The 15,947-nt window shown below is 41.6% G+C and overlaps 1 protein-coding gene across 2 annotated transcripts in view; it reads left to right on the forward strand.

Annotated features, from left to right (window-relative positions):
* Nucleotides 1–15,947, forward strand: part of LOC137945363 (mediator of RNA polymerase II transcription subunit 23) — a 71,026-nt gene that overhangs the window by 5,734 nt on the left and 49,345 nt on the right. For both annotated transcript variants that reach the window (XM_068791226.1, XM_068791227.1), the window contains exons 4-5: nt 8,893–9,849; nt 10,409–10,646. In XM_068791226.1, coding sequence (XP_068647327.1) covers nt 8,893–9,849; nt 10,409–10,646 — 1,195 coding nt within the window. The remainder of the gene's footprint in view (nt 1–8,892; nt 9,850–10,408; nt 10,647–15,947) is intronic.

Below are 15,947 nucleotides of genomic sequence, written 5' to 3' on the forward strand. Positions count from 1 at the left end.
TGATGTGCTTGCCAAGCAGGAAGCAACTCTCCAATCTCTTGTTGTTGGGGTTTTGCTCCCTTGATTTCTGTTTGTTCTCTCTTTGTTAATTTATACATCATTTTTTTTTTTAAAAAGGAATTTGTTGTTGATGGCTAGAGAAAAAAACTTCATTTTGAGCGGGGCAGCCAATCTCCAAATGAAGCTATTCTCATGAGGATCGACAAAAGGGTACCGACCATTGATGAGGTAGTAAGCTGACGACACAGAGAACATACCATTTTTCTCATGGCGCCAAAGGATGTTGTCTTCAATATTTGGCAGGATATGAATGTTCTGCAATGTCATGAGTAAAGAAGAGGCAAGTGTGGCTTCAGAATTGTTTAGGCCTCGACGAAGACAGAGATTCCAACCAGCCGAAGAGGACCAAGAGGAAGCAACCGTTGCATTAGGCTGAGAGCTGATCGGGAGGAGGGGAGGGGGGGCATTAGTTAGTTCAAAATCTTAGGCTTTCTCCATTCCCGATGAAAAAACAAATTCCTTTCTCAAAGAGATCGAGGAGACGGAAGAAAGTTCTCCACATGGGGGAGAGGTTCAGACGTCTACCCCCAGAAGTCCACCATCTAGAGTTCCATTTAAGGTTGGCTGCAATCATCGACTTCCATATGGCAGTAGGTGTTACATTGAATTTCCAGAGCCATTTCAAGATGAACGCTTCGTTTACACAATGAGTGAGCCGAATGCCAATACCCCTTCTTTCCTTGTGTTTGAAAATATCATTCCGCTTGACTAAATGATATTTGGAGCCAGCATCAACACCACACCATAATAATCTTCGCTTAATGCAGTCAATCTTCTGGCAAATGGCCATGGACAGTGTAGGAAAGACTAGTTATGAGACCATGAGGACCACGGACATGACCCAATCTCCACCAACCTTGAGGACGATGATACTTATTTGTTTAAGAGAGAGCTGAAGGAAGAGTCAGGGAAGGCATAACTTGCCACCTAGCATAAAAAACCTGAAAGTAAACAGTATAATAATTGAATTCTAATGCAGGCAACTCTCAAAGGGATAAGCCAATGAAGGACTACTAGCTGCTAGCAAAATCTAGGGTGCTTGGTGTTGTATTGCTGGCAAAGTAGACAAACACTAGACTCCTAACTCAAGAAAGAATCTTCTTGAACAAAGGACATCTAACTGGCATCCAAGTGGTTGAGACTCCATGCCCTCTAGGACAGAAGGTAACTTCAGGAATTAACGAGAAAATTGAGATTGCAGTTACCATGTGATGACAATTAAAATCTCATAAACCAGATACTCACGTCAAAGTTAGTAAGAAGCTAGGAAAACACACTGTTCACTACCACAAATAAGAATCAGGAACACTGAAAAGGTCACTGTTGAAGCAGATATGTGATCAACCAAAAAATCGATACATGCACTAACCATTGGAGCATCCTGGCCAGCATGTCTGCCCCTACCTGTCCTCCCACCATCATTGCTTGCTATTAGGAATTAGATGCCCTAATTCCAAACTAACGAGAACAATAATAATAAATGCGGAAGAAGTGAAAAATAAGCATGAAAAAAACCCAAGAAGATTTATATAGGTTTGCCTCAAGGTGAGACTACGTCCTTTCTTCTGCCGCTGCAGTAATCCATTATGAAGATGAAATACTTTACAAGAGAAAGCGCATACTTACAGGTGTTTCTCTCTAACCTCTCGGACTGCAACTCGAGATGCTCCTCAGATTAAGATGATAAAACCTTAATAGTGGCGCCTCTCAATTATAAAGAGAAAATTAGGGCAACCGTGATACAAGAGTAAAATTCCCAAATTGCCCAATAACAATTAATATATTGTAGACCGGGCGGGGGCTCCACCCTCACACCCTCGAGAGGGGGGCTTCTTGCCTCCCTTCCAACCCCAATTCAGCGTAGGGCGTTAATTAGGCTCCACAACTTAACACTTGCAAACCCCCTCCACCTGGCTTCGTCAAACTCAACTTCGACGGCAGTGCTCGTGGTTGCTGGGGTATTGCCGGATTTGCTGGCATCTTTCGGAATTCCCCGAGTGCTAGCCTCATCTCCTATGCGGGTCCGATGGGCATTGCAAACTCCACGGTGGCAGAACTCTTTGCTCTCCTCCAGGGCCTCATCCTTTTTTATGACCACATTAGTGGACCCTCCTCATAGATGGCGATTCTTAGATTGTGATCAAATAGCGCTCCTCCTTCACGGAGCCGCCTTGGAGATACTGGCTGATTTACCACCAGATTACGGACACTATTTCTCTTTTCCATTGTATCTAGACTCAGGGGGGGTTAGTGCCCCAAAGTGGATTCTTGAAGATCAATTCATGTCCAACATGAAGATCATGTCATGTCATGTACATGAAGATCAGGTAAGAATTTGTGTTAGTGTTGACGCCTTCATGTATAGGAAAACAGTTTCCAGTGAATAGTGCCCACTAATTAGAAAAACATAAAAAACAAGAGAATCCCTAAACCTGTACAGTACACTTATAATTACAACATAATCCTCGAACCCCAAATTGGGTAAAACCATCATTATTACTACACGAGTAACTTATTTAATGTATAATTAAAATATATTAATATATTTATTAATTGAATTAGATATGTTATTATGCATTAATACAATAATTACATGAAGCAATGAAATACGCACATGATTAATTATAATATAGCCTAAAAATGAATGTTTTAAGAGGAAAAATTGATTTAATCATAACTTTAATACACTATATAGTTGTACGTAATATTACCACTATTAAATCACTAATATAATACAATAAATAAAAAATAAATATAATGAGTAAATAAAAAATTATTTTATTAAAAACGAAATATGCGTAGTATTAATTGATAATATATTTCCAAAAAATTAAAATTAATCAATTGATCAAATACATATTGTAATTATATTTTATTTATCATAATTAAATATCTAGTTTAATATAGTAATAAAATTTAATAAATATAATATATAAATAAATATACAACTTTATTACTAATGTAATAGAGTTTTATTGTAATAAGCAGTTCGTGATTAGCATTAAAATCATCAAATTACAAGTTTAGTACATAAGAACAACACATGTTCAAATACAATAAAAGATACACTCATCAGTTATCATTCCACATGCAAGTCGCTATGTCATCTCGAAATTGTGCGGCTCTTGTGGATTCTAATGCACGCTGCCTCCGAAAGCTTGTTACTTGGGTATCCTCTTCCACAAGACCATCGCTATCATCGCTGTCTGTATCGTCCGTTGCACGTAATTGAACCCCATCACCTCCTCCACCTAACTCATCATCCGAATCATCATCTTCCAAATTAAATATATCATTGTAATCCTCTGTACGTATATAATTGTGCAATATGCAACAAGCAATGACAATTTTTGTCTGCACCTTAAAAGAAAATGGAGGAGTGCCTTTCAATATTTAAAATCGAGCTTTTAAAACACTAAAAGTTCTCTCAATAGTATTCCGCAAAGACGAGTGTCTTCGATTGAATAATTCTTTTTCATTCTTAGGAATATTATCTCCAAATTCTTGCAAATGATATCGAGTTCCTCGATATGGAGCCAAAAATCCTCGTACATTTGCATAACCAGCATCGACTAGATAATATTTACCTACAATACCAAATATTTTCTACATTAAATAATTAAAGATAAAATAGATAAAATATTACTGCATAAAATATATTATTTACCTTCAGGTACAAATAGTCTATTTCGGCGAGTCAATGCGTCCTTCAGTACACGAGAATCAGCTGCTGATCCCTCCCATCCAGCTAGTACATAAGTGAATTGCATGTCGAATGTACATGCTGCCATCACATTTTGTGAGAGATAACCCTTTCTGTTCTAGAACCTTGGTTGTTCTTCAAGCGGGATGTTTGCTTTGATATGCGTTCCATCAATAGCCCCAATACAATCCTAATTATATAAGTGGGGCCATTAGTATTGACTAAATTTGTATAGTAATCTAAATAGAGGGCAAGTGATGTTACCTTGAAGTATGGATAAAACATTGAATTGTTTAAAATCCTCGAGTGTGTGCGTTCTGAAGGCTGTTTGATATAATCAGAGTGAAGTTTGAGGATAGCATCCAACACCTTGTTGAAATATTTACTTATGGACCAATTCGATCTATCAAACATCTCTGCTGTGACACTATAGGCTTGTTGTTGACCAACAGTTAGGAGGAAATAGGCAAGTTGTTCTTCCACTGAGATGGTCTTTGTCGCTGATAAAAACCCTCTGGTATTAAGTATTGTTGCCAATTTGTGAAATACAATTTGATTCATCCTGTAAACTTTTCGAAATTTAACAGGAGATTTGTCTAAGGCCTTTTGCAAATTCAACGGACCATTCATCCCATAAGAACGTGGTACACCTCTGTTGCTAGGGCATAGATAGTATTTTACTATGACGACAATCATACATGCCAATCCAATTATAATTACATCCATATCTTCTTCTGTCATAATATCCATGAGAATCTGCAAATTTAAACTTCTAAATAGTCATAAACAAAAATAATAGCTAATCTTTAATCATAACCTATTCATCCAAACTCAATAATCATATTTACATCAATACTCATCCACCATATTATCCACATAATATATTAAGACAACAAACATATAAAATAGAAACTTTAACCGTACTGATAAGTCTAGCAACGTTATAATTCAAACATCGTCTTTAATACATAACAATCTTCTCAAAAAAGATATTGTACTTAAAACGCATTACAATTACTTGTTTGCACAATAATTAAGCCACTTAACCCGCTCCGCCACTGTCATTTTTAAAAACAGGGTCTTCTTACCTGGCTTATTTATCCATTCAGGAGCGCCATACTTCAGTGCCTCTGACAGGTCCGGAATTTCCATGAGGGCATTGACCCAAGGTTCTTCGACATCGCGTTCCTTATACTCCATAACACATTTCATATCATCAGCGATCTGGCCAACTACATCAATTAATTGTCTATTGTCTTCAGTGGGCAATTCGCTTCTCTTTCTACGACGACGTGAAGATGGCCCTTTAGTTCCACAAGATTGATCCGCTGTCGAATCATTTCCACTATTGAATTGCGGTGGAGTTCCCATAACTATGTCAACATTGTCGAGCTCATCCATCGGGATAGGAGCCGACTCATCATGGATAATTTCATTACACAGATCTATAGGAGTTGTACTACCATTCTCTACGGCTATTGTGTTTCCGACTACAATAGCCAATTTGTCGTAAAGGGGGCAACCTTGTTGTCTATACTTCTCAGCCTCTTTATGCTCCTACAAGAATAAAACATCATTCTTAGTAATGCGAAACAATACAAACTGTTTTACAATATATCATGATTTATTGACCTTAATGTAGTCTTGCCATACAGAATGACATGCAGTAACTCGTTGTGTGGTTGCATCCCAACCGAACCCACTAGTGTTGAGACAGCTCGTTACCGTTTGGTATGTTTTCTTCCATGATCTTGTTCGATTCTTAAGCTGCTCAATAGTTTTTTTATTGACAGCGTCTTCATTGAACTTACTGACACATTCCGTATATACCTCGTGCTTCCAAACACCATTGGGCAACTTGTTCCCCATATATACCTGCTCGACTAAAAGATCGAGCATTTTGTTGTCTTCTTCAAAGCTCCAAAAGTCATATGGTCGACCACTTGGTTGTTTTCTTGCAGCCATTTTCAATCTATATCCGAGATTGTCCTCATGGAAAAAACTTTATCAGACTACCATTACCCGTCACGAAACAAAAACCACAAATAAGAAAATACCATGTGGTGGATATTTATAACACCCGAATCTCCTCACCACATGGCAAAAACATTCCATAGCACTTCAAAATTTGTAAACAACATTCTAAAACATTCCAAAACTAATCAACTATTTCCATTTGAGATGCAAAACAATGCAAACACACACACACACACACATCAAGTCCAAATTCACCGAACACCCCTGGTAGAGCCCCATATGACTTCACAGTCACTACGAACTGTACCTCGTCAGTGATGGGGGTCGGGTTTCGTTGGCTAATGGACGCCCGTGTAGGCGACTCAACCTTGTTTGAATTGCACTAAACATCGTAAACCGTAATTGAGAACCTTAAAAACCCTAGACCCTAAACCCTAACCCTAGACCCCATAGCTCCAAAACCTCCTAAACCCTAACCCTAGACCCATAGCTCCAAAACCTCCTAAACCCTAACCCCATACCTCCAAAACCTCCAAAACCCTAACCCTAGACCCCATACCTCCCAAACCTCCTAAAGCCTAACCCTAGACCCCATAACTCCAAAACCTCCTAAACCCTATACCCAAAACCCTAATTCCAGAAGTTAAACAAAAAACCCTAGATCTTAACAACCCTAAAAGCCCCAAACCCTAAACCCTAAACCCTATCACCCATTAAACCTTAGCTGAAAAAAATTGAAAAAAAAACCTAAACCCTAATTCCAGAACCTAAACCCTAACGATACCATAAATCCTTAACCCTAAAAACTTAACCCCTAAATACAAAGCACCAAACCCTAAAAACACTAAACCCTAACCCTAATAAAAATTTTAGACCCTAATCCGTAACACTAAATCCCACAATTATGCACAAATAACCCCAAATTAGACACTGGAACTAAAATTAAATCAAATACAACACTCATTTAATCAGAAAAAAAATTAGGGTTTAGTCATACCTTCTGAAATTTGGGGAAAATCGAAGCTGACGACTGAAATCAAAGCCGAACCGGGAAAATCGATGCTGAATCAAAGTGGAAATTTAGAAATCGAAGCCCAATGTCAAAATCGAAGAAAACCAAAACTGAATTAGGGGAAATCGCAGGAAATCGGAGGGAATTTTGGGGGAAAAGATATGAGCGAGAGGGAGAAGGGAGTGAGATGCCGCAAGGGGGAAAAGAGGGAGAAGAGACAGAGAGAAGAGAGGGAGGCCGAGAGGGATAAGAGAGAGGGAGAAACGAGCGAGAGGTTCAGAGGGAGAACGAGTTTGAGAGGGAGAAGGATGCCGGAAGGACGCTCGCAGCGAGAGACGGAGGTAGTAGAGAGGGAGACCGGAGAGAGACGGCGGAGACGAGAGAACGAGCAGAGAGCTCGGGCTTCACGGAGACGACAGAGGGCTGCGGGAACGAGAGTCGCTGTGTGCGGGAATGAAATGATCGAAATGAAAAAAAAAACAGAGACGGTCGAGCCAGAGAGAGCCCGCGCTAGAGAATCAAGTGGATGATTCTCAAAATCGGGCGGAAAGCACTTTCCGCCCGTTACTCTTTACACATGAACTCTTGGTTCATGTATATTCATGTACATGACATGAATTTCGGCGCCCCCTAACGACATCAGGACATGAACTGCGTAATGCGCTTGAATATCATGTCCTGAGTCATGTGCACTAACCCCCCCTCATGTACCTTGTTCAGCCAATTCATTGGCAGACTCTTTAGCTATGCAGAGTGCTTCCCATCAAACTCTCTTTGTTGAGAGAGTGCCTGCTAACCTTTGTATCCTCTTCTCTTCTTAATAAAATTTTCATTTTCATAAAATAAACACATGCACTAACTGTAAAACATCGCTGAAGCAGCACACAAGACCCAAAACAACATATACGTAATTAATAAAAACTGCCTCAAACACAAAGCAGATAGTAGAGATAGATAGCACATGCAAAGATAGATTTAGATTTTTGCTTAAAATTAAGACAACTACAAGATGACCAACAACATGCTCTTTGAGAAGGATTAGGAATCTTCCAGACTGAATGCACTAAACCAGAGGCAATGCCCAGGAATAGAACAAAAAAAATTTCTCTTCAAGTCATTTAACAACCGATGACAGCAAGCATGACAATCGAAACTAAAAATTATAGATTTCTGGGAATATGTTTTGAACCAGTTTATCAACGTCAACAGAGAATAAAAATAAAGAGGGATGTTAAGGAGCTGGAACTTATCTGAACATCACAAACGTAGCTTTACACAAACCAGGAAAGGAAACCATAAACAAAAAAAAAGGACTGTGAAAAGTTAAAAATGTATCTTTTTCTTCCTTCCCTTGTTCTTTTTCTTTTTCTTCCCCTTCTTCTCCATCATTATCTCCTTCTCCAGCTCAGGACCGTAGCTGCTCTCATACTATGTGAAATTTCATGAACAAAGGACTAGAACATGGAAGGCGAGAGTTGGAACATGGAGAAGATAGGTGGCTGGAAAACAATTCACATTGAATTGTGGGAAGAGGATTACTTAGCGTTCCCTCTTCTCTACTATTTATAATTTAAAACAATGATAAAAGACACTAATGCCCCTCCTCCCCTTAACCCTTGGAAATAAGATTCTATAAGAAAATATTTTTCTTGAAATCTAAGTAAACACAAATAACATCTAACACAAGGAACAAAATGCAAATTACATCTTCTAACACAAGGAACAAAATGCCGAACCAAGCAGGGCTTGCTTTAAATATTTTGACCAAATCCTTTTTTTTAGCATGCAGAGCTAGTCTTTATGATCTTCATCAATCTTAACTTGCACCTAGATTTCAATGATTTTAGTAAACCTTTTTCTTTGTTATCCAAGTCATGCTGAATAGTGACCTTCGTGGGCCTTACTGCAAGGTAGATAAGCGTATAAATTCAATCTTGTATCAACTCATAGAGTGATGAGGCAAGCTAATAATCATTTTAAGGCAGTATGTGGCTTTTGGGTACAATAGTATGAGCCTTAAATATTCACATTGCTACTGCCAAATGTATCAATTTTTTGGAAAAAAACTTTTTTTGTTTTGAAAACATCAAATGTATCATACTGGTTTCTTATATCTTACAAAACCCTTTATCTTTTGCAGGATCCAGACCAACTTCGTGTGGTTACTGAAACTGTCCTTATTTCCTTGGTTTTACAATGCTGTGATCATGCTCCTCAGGCAGAATTTATTTTGTTCTCTATACGCACCTTGTGTGGTGTAAGTTATGTGAACTGGGATACATTTATTCCTTCCCTTCTTTCTTCTGTTTCTTCTACAGAAGCAGCAATTGGTCAGGGTAGCCAAACAGGGCCCACTATAGTGCCATCATCAATAGCTGGTCCTAACTCTTCGAATTTTCAAGCCTCTAATCCTACATCTCCTTTGCCTTCAATTCACAGTATTGGCTCCCCTGTTCAGTCTATGACAGATTCACTGCCTGCTGTTACAATGTCACCTGGGAAAGCTTCTGATGTATCTCGTAATGGATCACAAAATCTGTCAAGGTCAAATGGTTCGACATATAGAGCTACAACAATGAGCTACCTACGACAGCTATCATGCAAGATTATCATGATTGGACTGGAGTCAAATCTAAAGCCTGTTACTCATGCTGAAATCTTCTCTCACATGTTAAATTGGTTGGTTAACTGGGATCAAAGACCTCAAGGGATTGATGAAGGCAGTGGTTCAAAGGCTTGGAAACCTAACAGGGCTTTAAATGAATGGCTTCATAGTTGTTTAGATGTTATATGGATGTTGGTCGATGAGGACAAGTGTCGCATCCCATTTTATGAATTAATTCGGAGTGGGTTGCAATTTATAGATAATATTCCTGATGATGAGGCCTTATTTACTATTATTTTGGAAATCCATAGAAGGCGGGATATGGTGGCCATGCACATGCAAATGTTGGATCAACATCTTCATTGCCCCACATTTGGAACTCACCGTGTCTTAACTCAAGTTTTACCTACTATTCCTGGGGAGCCAATGGTGAACATGCGTTACTCTCCGATAACATATCCCAGTGTTTTAGGGGAACCTTTGAATGGAGAGGTGAGCTCCTTGTCTTTCAATATTAGTTACATTTGATTAATTCATTTATTCTTTAATTAACTAACCATTTATAGGATTCTCTTCTACTGTCTTGTGACTCCTCCGCATTTTGTTTATATCATAAATGTGCTTTTCGTTTTTATATTCTTGTTGTTTATTCTAATGGATGTCTTCTACTTTTTTGTTATGCTAGCAATCCTTGGTAGAAACTAGATTATTAGAAGTAAGCACTGCAATAATTATATGATTCCAAATAAGCACAGCAATATTTTTATAATTTAAGGAGAAAAAAGAATGAGAAAATTTCTTTATGTCACCATTGAATTGAATGAAAAATAGAGGTTTGTGTCCAAGTTCTAAATTTCTAGGAGACAAAACCTATATTGTTAGTCCCAGGCTCCTTTCCCAGTGGGGAAACTGGGTATAAGCTGGAAGATTATCTTGTGTTGTCTCCTTCTTTTATCATCTAATTTTCTGTCTCTTTCTAATAATTTTGGAAGAAGTAAATGAAGAGAAAAATTATATTGATCTGATTCAATAATTTCCTTTATGCATATAGGATCTTGCAAATGCTATCCAAAGAGGAAGTTTGGACTGGGAAAGAGCCTTGCGCTGTCTAAGACATGCTCTTCATGCTACACCTTCTCCTGACTGGTGGAGGCGAATTCTTATTATTGCACCTTGTTATAAGCAACACACTCAACATGGAGCAATGCCTGGTGCTGTTTTTTCATCTGAAATGTTTTGTGAGGCAACAATTGATAGAACTTTGGAGCTCTTGATGTTGACAAATTCAGGTAAATGTTTCTATTTTGTTTGAGTGTTGATGAGATTAAATTACTGAAGAAGAAAAGATACAATTAGTTGTGGATTAGGTTGTCTTATATTTTCAAAAAACAATGAAGAAGAAAGGATAAAAGAAAACATGTCATGACAACATCATAGATAAACTACATGAACATGGGAAAAATAGAGAAAAAGATATAGTTAATAGTGGATTAGTGTTAAGCACCTAGGCAAGAGTACTTCCCATGAGGTCACCCATCCTAGAATTACTCTCGCCCAGGTTCGCTTTACTTCGGAGTTCTGAGTCAAGCACCTAGCCAATACTACGCAAAAGACTAGCCTATTTGGAGTGGAAGACATAGGTACTTAACCCAGGCCCACAACCAGGATGTCCCATAACATCACACCCCCCCTTCGCTAGCCGATACCCACGGCGGCTCACTTGCGACGGCCCACTCAATCGGCGGAATCATCCCACTGCAATTGGTTGCCTCCTTCGCGGGATTCGAACTTGCGACCGAGGGTCGGCTCTGATACCAAATGTTAAACACCTAGGTAAGAGTACTTCCCATGAGGTCACCCATCCTAGAATTACTCTCACCCAGGCTCGCTTAACTTCGGAGTTCTGAGTCAAGCACCTAACCAATACTACTCAAAAGACCGGCCTATTAGGAGCGGAAGACATAGGTACTTAACCCAGGTCTATAACTAGGATGTCCCATAACAATTAGGTGGTCTTATATGGCACTAGGGAGAGAGGAGATGAGCTAATGGTGATAAACAGGGGGAGGACCAAGGCGCAAGAGAGTTGAGGATGGAGATTCTGGAGAGGAATGGTGAGTTGTGATGAGTCAAAGAGGAGGAAAAAGATAAATGCTTGATGGAAAGGATGGAGCTGGCAACAAGAAATGCATATTTTTTGATCTGGAGGAAAGTCATGGAGAATGGATAAGATTGCTCTTAAAGGTTGATTAACATTAAAGATTTTGATCAGGACTGGCAAAAGGTCTTTGTCATTATGATTCCAGCCATAGAAGGTATCAACTTCATTGAGGTGTTTAAAAAGGTAGTAGGAGACTTGGATTGATACACCAAGAGAAGGGAACTGTAGATTTGGGAATTTATGGTTTTGTATTGCTACTTTTTGATACACAATACCAAAGAGTTTAAAATTGTGGAAAACTTAAGTGTGTATATTGTAACTCTTAATTTGAAAAAATTTCAAAATGAGCCCCCACGCGCAAGGTGAGAACTCAAGAGTGAGCGAACCTTCGCGGGTCACCATCCCCACGACCAACGACCAGAACCCACAACATCGGACCTCCAGCAAGATTGCAATCATCTCCTCCAACGCTGACCGATGGTACGCCGATGCCTTGCCGTACAAATACAGAAGAGATCCTTCCTCTAGACACAGAAGAAATCCCTCTAGACGATCGGATCTCTCAGCTTTTCCTTCCGATGAGCCTCCAGAACCTCCGACGGAAGATTTCGACGCCAGTTGGACGACAATCTCTTAGCGTAAGAAGAAAACCACCCTCTCCGATCTAGTTACGAAAAAAGCAGAGTTATAGTGGAGAGAGTTGTTCAGAGCTCCGGCCATGTGATTCACCTCTCCTCTACTATTGGATTGAAGCTTTCTTTTGTCTGTGTTCCAGTCGAAGCTATTTCGAGCTTCATTTATCAGTTTCAAAGGGCGACGAATGAAGCTAATTGAACCTATGAACTTTGGTTGCGGGATTCGATTTTTCTTCTTTCGGTGAACTCCTTCCGCAGTCGAAGAGAATGTCGAATCGTACATCTACGAGGGACCTCCGTGCTTGCCAAAATCTACGTACCCGAGGCTACAAACTCTCGGCTGGAGGGAACTCGCCGTAGCCCTCTGGAGCTTCTCTCTAGCTCCGTCTCCAGCAGGGGGATCAGCCATCTCCGGCGATGCCGTACGGGCCTTCCCTCCCCTCCATTTCGAGCCCCCCCCTTCCCCCCCCCTTCCCCCCGAAACTCCAAAAACCCTCCTCTCCAGTGTCCCAGAACCCCGTTATAGCACACCCTCTCCACTCAAGAATTTCCGAAACTATCCAAATCCCTCCCAACTTGCTTCACGAACGACGGCAAATCTTGGCCCGTTCTATCGTAATCCACATATCCCCCGGTTTCGTCAAATTCAACATCCTTCAATGGCTAGTTGACGAACCCCACCTCCCCTTCACACCTAAAATTTCCTATCTCAACCCCCAATCCTGTCTTGTCCACTTTGGAACCCAACAAGAGTCTTTTGTGGTTCTTGCTCTCACACCCCGCTTCCCCTTGGGCGTCACCGAGATATCGGAATGGCTCCCCTCGGCACCTTCCAGTCAGTACGGACAATGGGCTACTATCACTGGCCTCCTTGCCTTTGGCAAAAAGGGGTTTTCACAAGTATCATCTCAGAGTTTGGTTCCATAACAGCCCTGGACCCTCTTACCGAGCATTGGCACCGTCTTGATGAGGCCCGAATCCTCATCAATCCTCTCCGTCCTTATGAAGAACATTACTTCAGATGCATTATGGTGGATAATGCCTGGTTTTGGATCCGCATCGACTTGGCTGATATGGAAGACTTTAGAAATGTGATCTCGAGCACCACAGTCGAACCTCGAGATACCCCTCAGCCAATCAGTACGTTGAGAGCAGCACCCCCAGTCTCTGTCTCTCCCCAGCATATTCGATCCCCCCCAGGCAACCATGCAGTTGGAGCTGATGCTATTCTAGCTGGCCCCTCGATCGTCCCTCCCACTAGTCTACAACGCCCCCCCCTCTTCCCTTTTAACCCCAAAAATAACCTCACCCCCAACTTCCCCCATTTATACCCCCACATGCCCTCCTATAGATCACCCCTACCGCCCCCACATCCTTCAAGCCACCCCTCAGATAATGGACTCTCCCCCTCCACCTCTGAGAATTCCCCATCTTGAGAACTACCACTTTGACGGCGAGTTAGGGACCAGTGAGCGTGCTCCCCATGGCAGAACCCGGAATTTCTCTCCTCCACCCCTTGCCACTTATCAAGCCGCAATAAAGGCCAACCGAGACAACTTCTTTAGGGAGGGCCTAGTGCTCAAACTCGCTTCTCCCGCAATCCAGAAACGGGGGGCTTCATCTTTCCGGAGCCGGGTGAAAGATCTCAGAAATTTGTGGCTGCTCTTAAGCCAGAGCAACATAAATATGACACTGAAACCTGGGCCCAGATAGTGGAACTTGCCAAGGTAATGGGCACCGTCTTCACGGAGCCTCTCCCGAGAGATAACCACCCGTTTGAGAAGTCCAACAAGAAGAGAAATGATCAATGATTGTTCTCTCCTGGAATGTTCGTGGAATTGGGTTCATGCGATGTCGCGCATCCATTCGAGACCTACTTGCCTCTACCAAGGCAAATATTGTTGTGCTTCAAGAGACCAAGGCGACTTCTCTTCCCCTTGGCTATATTCGTGAGCTATGATCCCTCAAGGAGCCTACATGGGTATCAGTGGATGCGGTGGGATCGGCTGGTGGCATCTTAATTGTGTGAGACATCAATACTATTGAGGTGCTAGATCGTTGTTGTGGCACCTACTCCCTTGGAATCAAGCTGAGAGACAAAGGTTTGGGGAACATTTTGTGCCCAGTGGGTGTCTACGGGCCAACCAGACACAATGAGCGACATCTCTTCTGGGATGACCTCTTGATGACTTGTCAGAAATGGTCTATTCCTCTGATGCTAGCGGGCGATTTCAACGTTACCCGTTTCTGCCATGAGAAATCCCCTCCTTCTCGGAGAGTCACAACCTCCATGAGGTTTTTTGCAAGCTTTATTGGTTGCTGGGACCTGGACGAGATCGTCCTATCTGGAAAGACCTTCACTTGGTCAAATGGTAGACAACCCCCTGTCCTTTCCAAGCTTGACTGGTTCTTAGCCAATAATGACTGACTCCATCTATATAGCAATGTCACTGGCAAAGTTCTCAATCGAGTTGTATCAAAACATTGGCCGATCATGGTTGATACCCACTTCGACAGTTGGGCCCCCCTTCAGATGTAGCAATGCCTAGATGGTGGATCCCTCTTTTGACCCCTCGATCCAGTCCTTCTGGCAGAGGATGGTCATTGTTGGCCTGAGTGGATGGTCCTTCCCAGTAAAGCTCAAGTTGTTGAAGCCGATGTTGTACTCTTGGGCCTCTTCCTTGGCAGAGAGAGCCTCTGCCCTTGCTCAGATTGCCTCTTTAGACTCAGAGGAGGAGTCTAGAGGCGTCTCTTCATCAGAAGCGACCTAGAGATATGCCCTCCAAGGGCAACTGCAGTCCTTCGCTCATAGTGAGCTCGTGAATTGGAAGTAGCGTGCTCGATTCAAGTGGCTCTTAGAAGGGGATGCAGATACTAAGTTCTTCCATGCAGTCGCTTCTGCTTAGAGAAGAGCCAATCGCATCACCACGCTCAGTGTCAATGGTGAGACCACTTCGGATCGATCTCTTATTTCAGACTCATTGGTGATTTTTTTTGAAGACCTATATTCTGATCGCCAGCCAATCTGCCCTTTCTTCCAAAGGGTCTATATCCAAGCTATTCCATTGGTGGCAACCAGTCTCATTGTGCTCCCCTTCTCCGGTCGGGAAATTGAAAAAGCAACCCTAGGTCTCCCTCTGGATTGTGCTCCAGGCCCAGAAGGATTTAATGGTTCGCTGCTGGCCCCTCTTCAGTGGCGACATGGCTTGCATGGTTCATTCCTTCTATCAACTTGACATCAGACACAGGAGTATCAGAGCTTCCTTTATTGCCCTCATCCCTAAAAAAGAAGGGACATAACTCCCATCAGACTTCTGACCGATCAGTCTCACCACTAGTACCTACAAGGTGATAGTGCACCTCCTTGATAATCGCCTTCGGGCGATTATCCCTATTGCTATTCATCACGGCCAGAGAGCTTTTATTAAGGAAAGGAACATATTAGATTCGGCCATGGCGTGTCACGAGCTCATCCACCAATTCAAGGTTTTAAAGCTCCCTAGATTTATCCTTAAGCTTGACTTCAAGAAAGCCTTTGGCAGAGTTAATTAGAAGCTTCTGGACACTCTCCTAGGGAAAATGGTAATTGGGGAAAAGTGGCACTTCTAGATCCAAAGCTGCATTACCTCTGCGAGCTACTCCGTTCTTCTCAACGGAACTGTTTGCGAGTATTTTAAGGGATTCAGAGGAATCAGACAAGGAGGCCCCATATCCCCCTTGCTTTTTAACGTGGTGGTGAAATATCTCTCCTTAATTTATTCGGCCAAAAACTTGGGATGACTTCTCCCCACGAC

This window comes from Aristolochia californica, unplaced genomic scaffold (assembly GCF_029961685.1).
Source record: "Aristolochia californica isolate CCGP_79_NKW_82.1479 unplaced genomic scaffold, dmAriCali1.0.hap1 SCAF_12, whole genome shotgun sequence".
Lineage (NCBI taxonomy): Eukaryota > Viridiplantae > Streptophyta > Magnoliopsida > Piperales > Aristolochiaceae > Aristolochia > Aristolochia californica.